This window comes from Halyomorpha halys, unplaced genomic scaffold, assembly GCF_000696795.3.
Source record: "Halyomorpha halys isolate HHAL.00 unplaced genomic scaffold, Hhal_1.1 Scaffold166.1, whole genome shotgun sequence".
NCBI lineage: Eukaryota > Metazoa > Arthropoda > Insecta > Hemiptera > Pentatomidae > Halyomorpha > Halyomorpha halys.
The window spans coordinates 649,695-660,917 of NW_027110388.1; the positions used below are offsets into that span (position 1 = coordinate 649,695).

General features: G+C 30.4%; 1 protein-coding gene across 2 annotated transcripts; it reads left to right on the forward strand.

Annotated features, from left to right (window-relative positions):
- The first annotated feature begins 4,269 nt into the window (after positions 1 to 4,269).
- On the forward strand, positions 4,270 to 8,545 carry LOC106678895 (pro-resilin). Of its 2 annotated transcripts, none has more exons than XM_024361509.2 (5): positions 4,270 to 4,342; positions 7,453 to 7,596; positions 7,716 to 7,993; positions 8,072 to 8,115; positions 8,315 to 8,545. In XM_024361509.2, exons 1-5 carry the CDS (start codon positions 4,325 to 4,327, stop codon positions 8,368 to 8,370), a joined length of 540 nt encoding a protein of 179 aa, XP_024217277.1. In that variant the 5' UTR covers positions 4,270 to 4,324; the 3' UTR covers positions 8,371 to 8,545. The 2 variants fall into 2 exon arrangements, with proteins under 2 accessions (XP_024217277.1, XP_014273207.1); XM_014417721.2 differs by having other exon boundaries at positions 7,737 to 7,993; positions 8,315 to 8,539.
- Positions 8,546 to 11,223: the final 2,678 nt, after the last annotated feature.

Sequence of the window (11,223 nt, forward strand, 5' to 3'; positions counted from 1 at the left end):
CTTTTAATAAAATTATTAGTTCCCCAAATGCAATAATTAACTAATTAAGTAGAGCTACAGAAAGACGTTTATGCAGTACTGAACGGAATTTAGTTTCATAGAATTCAATTTAATTAATGCGAATGAAAATGTTATGCTTTAATTCTATGTAATATAAAAAATTAGGCTATTGGGTTGTTGGTAGCCATTTAAAAATAAAATTGGTTATTTTTGCTTAAAGGCACCGATTAATTACTCTCAGAAATGTTAAAGTTAATTATGTAATGACATAAAGAATGGAGTATATAAGAATAGAATTAAGTAACAAATGTTAATGAATAAATTTGTAATTTATAAGCGATTAATTAAATTTTAAAAAAATACAATTAAAAAATTTTAGTTCAAACAAAATGATTAAATAAAACATTCCTGACTTCAACGACGTTCACATGTGTGAATCGGCAGCTTATATTTATTTTAAGAATTACTATGGTCAAGAAATAGTTTAGTTATCACTGAAAATGAATGAACATGATATTTAAATTATTCAGTTTATATTCCTCAAAAATACTAGTTTAATATACAAAATCAACGAATTACAATACGTAAGGTAGCAAGAGAGAGAAGAAGATTGTACTCAGAAATCTTTTTACAGTATGTAATGTTTAGTATTTGGTGGGGTATCATGTGTGTAAAATCGTTTTATCGGGTATTTTTATGTATATTTCGAATTACAACATTCGATAAAGCAACGAGGTGCTTGATAGATATTTAAAAAAAAATCTATTATTTAAAATAAGTATAATGCCTTTTAGCAGATGTAGTTCTGGCGATGGTACTCAAACCGGGGTTTACCTAAAATGTTTTGTTAATTTCCACTTCCATGTTATTTTAAGAGTTTCTATTTACAAAACAGTTTGAGGTTTTCCATCTCTATTTTTCCTATCAATAATAAAAAAATTTTAGACAAATAACTCTATTATTTAAAATAAATATCTTGACTTTAGCAGATGTAGTTTGTTTCATATTTTCTCGTAGGACATGGATTTTTTTAAAAACTATTTTGAACTAAATTAGAGCACTAATACATAAATGTAATGTAGAAAAACATGTATGTAAAATATACATTTTTGTGGGATATGTATATATTTTTTTCTGGGACATCGTATCGTATCGCTCTTATTCTAATTCAAAGGAGTCCTATTAAATAAGAGAAACATAGTGGAAGTAAGGAAAATATGTTAATAGTTGTTTTTTAGGTTGCTAATAGCGAATTCCAACGAATTTCGGGTATGTATCCCAAAAAAATTATTTTTCTGCTATTAACCTGAAAATATACAATATTCATATAACTTATTGGATTTATAATAAATTAAACAAAAGTAAATCACCTGTGATTTCGATTCTTTGATTTATGTTACAGTGATCCGTTTTGAAGTGAGTGCAAATCAAAATAAGGAAACAGAGTATAGTACAGCCTAATGGGTTAAGAAAAAACTTTGAAGAAAAAAAATTCGTAATCAGTAGCACAAATAAACATAATCAATAAATTTTCAGAACTTTTCTTTAACTATCTCTTTTCGATCCTCGTTTGACCGCACTAAATTTCATCTCATAATTTCGAAACTATAGATAACTTACTCTAATTTGAATGAATAAAAAATGAATCTTAGGAGTTAAACGATTAAATGGTTTTTATTTCAGGAAAATAAAATCAATTGAATTTTTCTAAGACTTTCGCCGAGATTCAAAATTGAAATTTGTAATCAGCACTAAAAAAATATATAAATAAAGAACCTCTTTAAAACAAATTCGCTTGCCTGACAGGAAGAGGGATTTCAATTTAGTTTAATTTTAATACAAAAGTATAATATTTAGTTTTTTAATTTCCATTTCACTCTAGTTTAAATTAAATATAAAATTATAACTATATTTTTAATGCATTATTTGGATGTTTAGAAGAAAATCCGAAAAAAATATTATTGTTTTGAGCCTATAGTTTCAGAAAAAAAAATTAAGGAGCTAAACTTCAAATTCGTGTTTAGGAATCTCAAAAACATGTAAGTATAAAGTATAAGTACAACCTTTAAGGTGAAACACCTCAATGCCTGAACTTATGCTTTTAACTCTAGAGTGGAATGTGTGTTTAAATCAATATGCTCTAGCTAAATGGAGTGCATAAGGGAATCAAACTCAATAAACAAACAAATTATAGATTTATGATTGGTGTATTACGTCTCTCATATTGATGAATGTCGTATTTTTATAAATATATATTTAGGGCGTCCTGTCTACATGTTTACTCATCCTTCTAACATTACCCTTACTTTGCTTCAACAGATGGAAAAGTGCAAGGAAAAACGACAGCTATGGTTATTATGGATAGATTTAATTCATTAAGGAAGCGAACAGTGAATTTTATAACTAAGAAGTTCAACATGATAAAATCCTAATACCAAATATGAATATTTAAATCGCAAGATACCAAGCCGTGGAATCAATGTTTGGTTAATTTTTTTTCTGAGAAGCGCAATATTCCATCATATTCTTACCGCTATTTAAATATTAATCAAATAGAGAGATCCTTATATGATAGCTATAGCAACTTGGATCACAGCATGTTAATATTTTGAAGAAAAAGTAAGAAGAAAACTGATAAATAAGTACATCCAACACCTGAGGACAGACATTTTATGATCAGATGATAAATTGAGCTTTGAATGAGGGCTTTCCTATATAGTTTTAGAAGTAAGTTGGAAAAAAGGTATTCCGAATGAACTAGAAAAAAACCCATAGTAACATCAAGTCATTTAAATTACATCTAGTAAATAAGATATTAAGCTAATAGTGGAATATTCTGGTTAAGGCAGTAATAAATGTTTATATATACCCAAATATAATATATAACTAATAAATAAATATACCATGTTAGAAAACATCAATTTTCCGTTCGCAGCTTTATATCTTAAAACTCCATAAAACACTAAGAGCGTAATAGAACATCATTTAGAGTAGAATAAAGTTCTGGAGACACAGTTTTTCAAAAAGCAATTTTTTTCCAAATAACTCAAGATAAATATTTCTGTGAATTTATTAAGGTGAATATCAAAGAGGAGTTGCTTCCTCGAAGATGTGTTATTATCATCATTGTAGAACATTCAATTAGCTTTAATGTGAGCCCTAAAATAGCTCTTTACTTCAATAGTTTCAGAGATACAGTTTTATAAAAAAAAAGCAACATTTTTATCCAAACAAATGAAAATCAATATTTTGTGAATTTACTTTTGCAAACTTCTAATCCTAAGACGAACAGATATATGTCTAATCAATTATAACAGGAATAGGGATTGGTGTTTTCACGACACTTGCCAAAATAAATTCACAAAACATTGATTTATCTTTGTTCGGAAAACTCTTTTGGGTATATAAAAACTACATCTAAGGAACTATTAGACGTACAGATGCCTATAAGTACTGAATTAATTAAAGATAGTTGAATTTAGTTAATAACTTTAGAGGAGAAGGAATCACAATGGTATTCCCCAAAATAAAGATTTTTGTTTCCTTATTTGGAAAAAAGTTTGTCTCGAAAACTAATTAACATAAATATCTCTATAAGAACTCAAGTAATGAGCTATGCAGTTTTTAGCATCGTAAGTACTTTTAAGGATATGAAGTTTCGAATGAGAAATGCGTGAAAAGTTGAGGTTTTTCTTTTTTAAAAAAATGAGCTTCGGGGGTGCGTGGACATTAAATATTTCAATATTTACTGTTTAATGTAATGCACATTATTTCTAGTATAGTTTAGTTAAATTCAAACCAGTTTCTGGATAAACTCAAAGACGATGTTTTTGTGACTTCTGGAGCAACGGCCATTTTTTATTCAGCGAAACTATAGTTGGCGGACTCTTAACGTAATCAAAAATTAGTAACTTAATAAAATAACTTCATTATTTCTCATATTGTGCTCTTAGACTATCAGGATGTTTCTGGGTACTATTTATGTTCATGGTGGAAAAACTAGAGCAATTACTATTCCCGAACGTGTCACAGATCACTAAACCGAGTCAGAAATCCAAATACCTCACGATGTTCGTGAAGCCTGTACTACTGGACGATACCCAATGGCTCGAATCCGACAGTAACTAACCCCAAGAACCCGAAGAACGGTAGCTGAGATGCGAGGATGTGCAGCCGCTTGTGTAATATTGTCGTGATGTCACGATGCTCCTTCCAAGAAGAGGGTTACGCGGCCTTGCCCGCTCTCCCCATCCCCTAGCGGTATATATACCATACAGTGCCACACAGTCAGTAGTTCGAGAATCCACTCCTCTCCTCTAGCAACATGCATCCTCTGGTTAAGGTAAGCTAAGGTGTAGTACCACGGGTAGAAACAAGTAAAGGAATATTAACAACACTTAAAGTAATATAAATAAATTTAACAGTATTTTAAACATTCATAGCAAAAAAATATATATTCAAAGTAAAAAGTCAAAAACGGTCAATTTTAAATATAATAATGGTTAATGCATAATAACTTCATTATTTGACGAACTTTAATTTAAAAGCAATAATTTTCAAATATTTTAACTTCTTCGAAATTGACCATACAACTGAGAAATTAATTGTTATTTTATTAAAATTGTTAGCATCAGTTAAATTATAAAGTAAAAATAATTATTAATTATCGATTAATATCATTTAATCACATATTAATATTAATTAAAAGTACACTTCAACAGTGAAACCAATACAGAATAACAATTAGGGGGTTAGAACGGTTCAATCATATTCAGACGGTAGCCAAAGGGAGAAAGAAACAGAGAAGTATTGCCGGTCAGGTATAACTCGTGAGTAAGGCGTGAATAGACCATTCCTACCTGTTTAATTCATTGCATTACAAATTTATTTTGATTTTTAAAGGGATGTAAGTTCCTATAAAGTGTAAAATTTGTTTATGATTTAAGAAATAAAACAAAATAAGAGTGAAACGTATCGATTTATCACCAAATTTCTTTTTATTTAAACAATCATACGAAAAATACTAATATGAAATCTACACTTTAAAATTATTTTATAAATTAAAGAAAATAAATCTATTGGTATGAAAAATGTTATTATAAATATGTTAGCTTTTTTTTATTGTTCAAAAGTTTCGAAAACACCTTTTTATTTAACCTGTTTCAATAACTTTAAAAAATATAAATTCGTATTTAAAACAATAAAATATTCACTTAGGAAAACAGTAATTGCCGTTATTGGTTTCTTCAATCCAAAACAGTATATTATACATATTCATCAAACAGGTATTTCATCTGCTAGAAGCTCTAAAGTTTTTGAACTACAATCCGTATATGAATACAGTATTGGATTATTACAAAGGATTATAAGAAGCAACATTTAGAGTAGATTTTTTCTTTTGTCTTCATTTTTCTCACAATATAGTTACTCATCTAGTAAATTTACTGGTTATACTACATTTATATTTAGTTTAAAATTAATATGCCCAACTTCAAATACTGGCACTCTCCAACTATCCTAAAGAAAACACTTCATAGCATAATAAGGCTATTTTTTATTTCATTTTATTTTGATACTTGATTAAGAATTCCAAAAAAGCCGGAAAAAAAACATGTATTTAATTTTTACAACCAAATTATGGGAATATACCAAATAAGTAGTATTTAAACTAGCATATCTAATTTAAAAAGCGAAGTATCGAGACATGTGATGAGTTCTATTAAATTTTAATTGAACCTAATTAAGAAATAAATTCTTTTTGAATCTAAAAAATTTCAAAACCAAAAATTTTACTTATTCTATAACTTGGCCCAAAAAACATGGATAGTTTGTTCGTTGGTCCGACGAGGGCCAAACTAAGTTACAGACCTTCTATTTCATAAATACTCCCCCAAACGAAGCTTAGATTTCCAACATAAGAGGTACGGATGCTGGTCAGGTAGAAGCGGGATCATTAGACAAAAGTGCTCAAAGGCCTTGGGATGGAACTTGCTTCGTAACAGAGGACTTAAAAACGAGAGTCCTTGTCGCAAAAGAGAGAGGTAGCCAAAGTCAATGAAGAGTCAGCCGCGTCGGTCGCTCCTCTTCGCGGCCACTCCAATCACACTCGACTCCCCAGGATTTACAATTCAAATGCCTACCGTTCCTGACTGCCTTTGTTACTATCCGCCGGCTTAAACCTGAATCAACTCCAGATTAGGTAACACTAAAGGCTCTTCACCAATTGCTCCCACTGTCCGCTTAATTGACATTTTGAACCCGAATTAAGATACCTTTATATTACATAAATGGTGCGATAACGTCATATAATTCACGTAATGTTGCATTAAGTCTAAACCACAGGGAACCTATTGTGCAACTAGGAGCTTCATGTCCGCATAGCTTGTTCCCTGAATATTCAAACGATATATATGCAAGTATCAAGTAAACATTTATCTTAGTTTGTGAAAAATAGTTTTTCTTTCGATTTTTAATTTTTCGATAAAAAGGCTTACTGTTGAAAAATTCACAATTCCAAAATATCTACTAACGTTTTCATTCCTCAAATGAGAAAAACGCTGTAAAATCTCTCAGAATAAATATTGGAAAATTAAATACAAGTAGTTAATTTTACCACATAACAGGCGGAATCTTCCTTATTTCTTAAGATCAAGAAATACGTTCCAGCCACTGTGAAGCGTCGTAAATATCATTACATCACGATTTTGTCCGGTTACTAGTGTTCATTCGGAATGCCAAAGCAGTGGAGTCGAATTAAAACCGTCAACTTGAATAATTATCCTGTTACAAAGCTTCAAATATACATTAAAATTCAATTATGTTTTAACTAATTATTCTGCTTCACAATTCTGTTAAATAACATTTTGACCAATATTTAAGACTATCAGAAATATTTATTATTGCCTCGAAATTTTCTATATTATTGTTTGGAGTGCGAAGTATTCGACTCCTATTTAACTTAATGGAATCAAATGAAGTCATAGAATTTCATAGACGTGGCGATAATAAAACCTCATCGAATTAGCTTAATATAAATCGTCATCAGTTACAAAATAGGGATTTATGTTAATATATTTAGTCTCAGTATGGGAATATTGCCCCTTATACTTAAAGATACTACCTCGTTTAGATCTACTATCATAGGTTCTGTATGGTAATTTTCAAGTAATAAACATAAATAACATAGCACAGTTGCAAGTTATAACGCAACCTAAAACCAGTTACGTTAATTTACGTTTCTTGTGATGTGGCTGTTCCAACGAGCCATTGATGGACAAGTTTGGGTTATGTCCGTCAACAGTTTTAAAGTTTCCAATTAGTCTTGTCTCATTTATTGACCATATTTTTCATATATCTAATTATGCCGCGTTTAAATTAAATATTAAGAAATCGAACAGAACTAATTTGTGATTCAATACAGAAAATCAGTGGTAAAACACATCTTTTGCTTAGATTGTAGCTTGTGTCTGGCTGGTGACCCTGGTTTCAGCAGACGCACCTTCAGCTTCCTACCTCCCCCCTAGCGGCGGTAACGGTGGAAATGGCTACGGCAGAGGAGGCACTGGGCCCAGTGGAGGTGATGGCAGCGAAGGACCAGTAAGTTTAACAATAAATTTACTTATTTTACCTTCAACTTAAAGAACAAATACAAAAACGATATTTTATTTTTCAATTATTAACGAAATTATAATTCCTTATAAAGAATTGTTTAAAAGAGTATTGAAATGTTTTTCCAGCCACAACCATTCAGCTTCTCTTACGAGGTAAAAGATGCTGAAAGTGGCAACGACTACTCACACAAAGCCGACAGCGATGGCCAGACTGTTCGAGGAGAATACAATGTCCTTTTGCCCGATGGTAGGAAGCAGAAGGTCAGCTACACCGCCGATAACCAAGGGTACAACGCCGATGTACAGTACGAAGGAGAGGCTAAATTCGGAGGACCAGGAGGTAGCGGTGGTAGCGGTGGATACCCATCTGGACCATCTGGAGGGTAAATATTCCTTCTCTACAATTACATTTTCCATTATAGGCGAATGAAAATTAATAATATTCAAACTATGGTTTCTAGCTTCCCATCTGGCACAGGAACCGGAGGCACTGGCGGAGGCAATGGTATGTATATTTAACGAAGTTTAATATATATATAATATGCAATCTACCTATGTGAATACTTGCAAGTGTTTGCGTAGTAATTGTACGAGTATTACTTTACCACTTCTGTTTATCGTAATGCCATACGATATAAAATACATCATAGAAATAATATCAATAATATAGTTAAGATCATTAAAAACATCATTAACCATTTCAGGATACCCATCAGGACCATCCAGACCTGGCAGCAGCTACCTCCCACCCGGAAAATGAACAGTGTAATCAAGTAATAGAAAAAGTGGAGTACCCCAAGTACATATGTGCCAAACGGGAAGTGGAATCAGTGCTGTGAAGCTAAAGGGTCCGAAGATCCTTCAAGTTTCCCCTGTACCTATCTGTAGATGTGTTCAATAATTATAATTAAATATATATATTCGTAATATCGTATATCAAATCCTATATTTTTTTTCAACAAATCCCTAACACCCATATATCTAATAGTATCATTATATTTATAAAAAAAAACAGAATGATATATTAAAATAAATAAAACAATCAAAAATAAGGGTTGTATATAGAGCTATAAAAATCAAACAATGTATATTCTGAAATTTCAAAATTGAAAATTAAAAAAAAAACACTTAAAATGATGTTCTAACTATTATTAAAACATGAAGAATTGTACAACAAAACACATTAAAAACTAATTAAAAATAGTTAATTACTTTGATTAATACAACAGTAAAAACAGCAAATTACGACGAAACCTTAAAAAAAATACATAACTATTACGTCATTTATGATTACTTCAGTGAAATGCCAAATTCTTAATATAATAGAATAGTTGTTTTGTGAAAGTATTATATGAGTTTAGATTTTCATATGTAGTATTGAACAACTTATTACGTAAATTAAACTTATGTAAAATAAAAAATAGGAAAGCAATCGAAAACTAAAGGTAAATCATGTATTAAATATGTGAAAAATTACAGCTGAAAAAAATTAAAAATAATGTATATGATTTAATTAAAAATTTCAAATAATAATAAATTATAATTCTATAGCTATATAATTACATAGAGCTAATTATATAGCTAAAAAATATTTTATAAATTAATCTATAATGATTCTAAACATTTAAAACAATCTTTAGTTTTCTTTTACACAGAATATTATATTATGCGAAAAAAAAAACCAAAAAAAAACATAAGAAAAGACTTAAGATAGAGGTAATATAGAATCTGCTATAACATCGTATATTTTGTCCTTAATTGTAAACAGCTTTAAGGTTTTTGTAAGTATTGGTGAGTCTAAACAAATCATATATTTATAAGAAAAAAAATAGGCAGTTTTATTTGAGGATAAGGCCAATCGTGGACTATTGATAACTACTGTCTACTGTAAGAAAATTTAAATATATTATTAATAGTAAAGTAGTAAATATATTTCTTAGTAATAAGTATATCTTCGTTGTTAACCAACGACATTGTCAAGTATATGTTTATTATAAAAATATTAGTGTATACCTTAGCTATAACTATAGTTTCCTATGGTTTGAAATTACACCTCTTGCAAATTTTTAATTAACAAAAATAAACTCCTTGGTGATTACTTTTGTTCAGATCACTTACTAACTTATGTTAATTGAACATGAATACTTACTTTTGTGGTAAAATCAAGCACACATACAATGGATCTACCACAGTTGTAGCAGGTAGGTATGTATCTGTGACTGGCGGATATACATTCAATAATATAGTAAGGTTTTCTGCTCTTTTCAATACTACGGCTTACAATTAAAAGTTCTAAACCAAACACATCATCTTTATAATGTTTTTGTATCACTTAAATGATACTTCTAGAAGTCTTCAAAGAATTTCTAAAACATCAAGTGAAAAAATATAGCTTGAGTTGCTGTGTTTTTCTTTAAAATAGTTATTCCGCAAGCATATATTGGTTAAGAATTCATTAGTGGTTCATTCACATTATCAGGTAGCTGAATAGCATGTTTGATAGTTATAAGGTTATTTATTTATAAAATTCAAAACAACGATAATCAATTAATACGGTTAGTATTAACTAACAGTCATAGAGTACTAACATCAATGTTCAAAATTCTTCAGTGACGAAATCCCTATTTATTATCACAGCCTGCATATTTTTCAAGTTGTTAAATACAGGCATTGAATCAGAAATGTTTTACATATAGTCATCATTTAGTGTTTTTCACAAACAGAAAATTAATAGTCTCCATTAGATGGATCCATGTCTATCCATTTAACAGGTAGAATAAACTGGACCCAATTATTCTGCAACCGATAAATAATTAATTATTTGAAATATATTCATTTCCCCCAATTTCCAGCAAGCAAGATCCCTAACAAAATATTTTACCTAGGAAGACCTCTAAAAATATCAATGGCAGTAACGAAACCCAACACTTCCTCTGGCAGAAAGAATAACTCTGGGTATCTCTACACTTAAAACGATTCCGATAATGAAGCCTGAAATTCAGAACCAACCTTGGACTCTAAAACAACCTGTAACAATGCTACATCTGTCACTTATGCACAAAAATAAGACCACATTTGTCAAGTTTAAAGAACGGTTGTCGCGTCTACTAGAAAATATTCCGGATTACTTTTTAATATAAACTGATGGTTCCAAATCCAAAAGATCAACCGCCTCATCTTTCGTCACTCGCGATTTAACCCACAAGTTTAAATTACATAAGTTATGCTCAATATACACCGCCGAACTCCACGCGATAGCATCAGCCCTCCATTTTTGCTTTTCAATAGCTCAGAAGACTATTGTAATAATCTCAGATACGTTGAGCTCTCTAAAAAGTTTGAGAAACATGTACCCCGAACATCCACTCATCATAAGAATTCAATCTTTGCTTCTAAAACTATCACAAGTTAAGTCCATAATTTTCATATGGTCTCCAAGCCACATTGTCATTGTTGGTACGAGCTTGCAGACAAAGCTGCTATAGAGGCACTCACGTTCCCTGGCCGAGGCACCGTCGTTCTTACTCCATCAGAACTCAGTACACCCTTTAAATTACAAATATTAGAAAGATGGCAGGCCAACTGGGATGAATGTTCTCCTAGTAAATCAAAA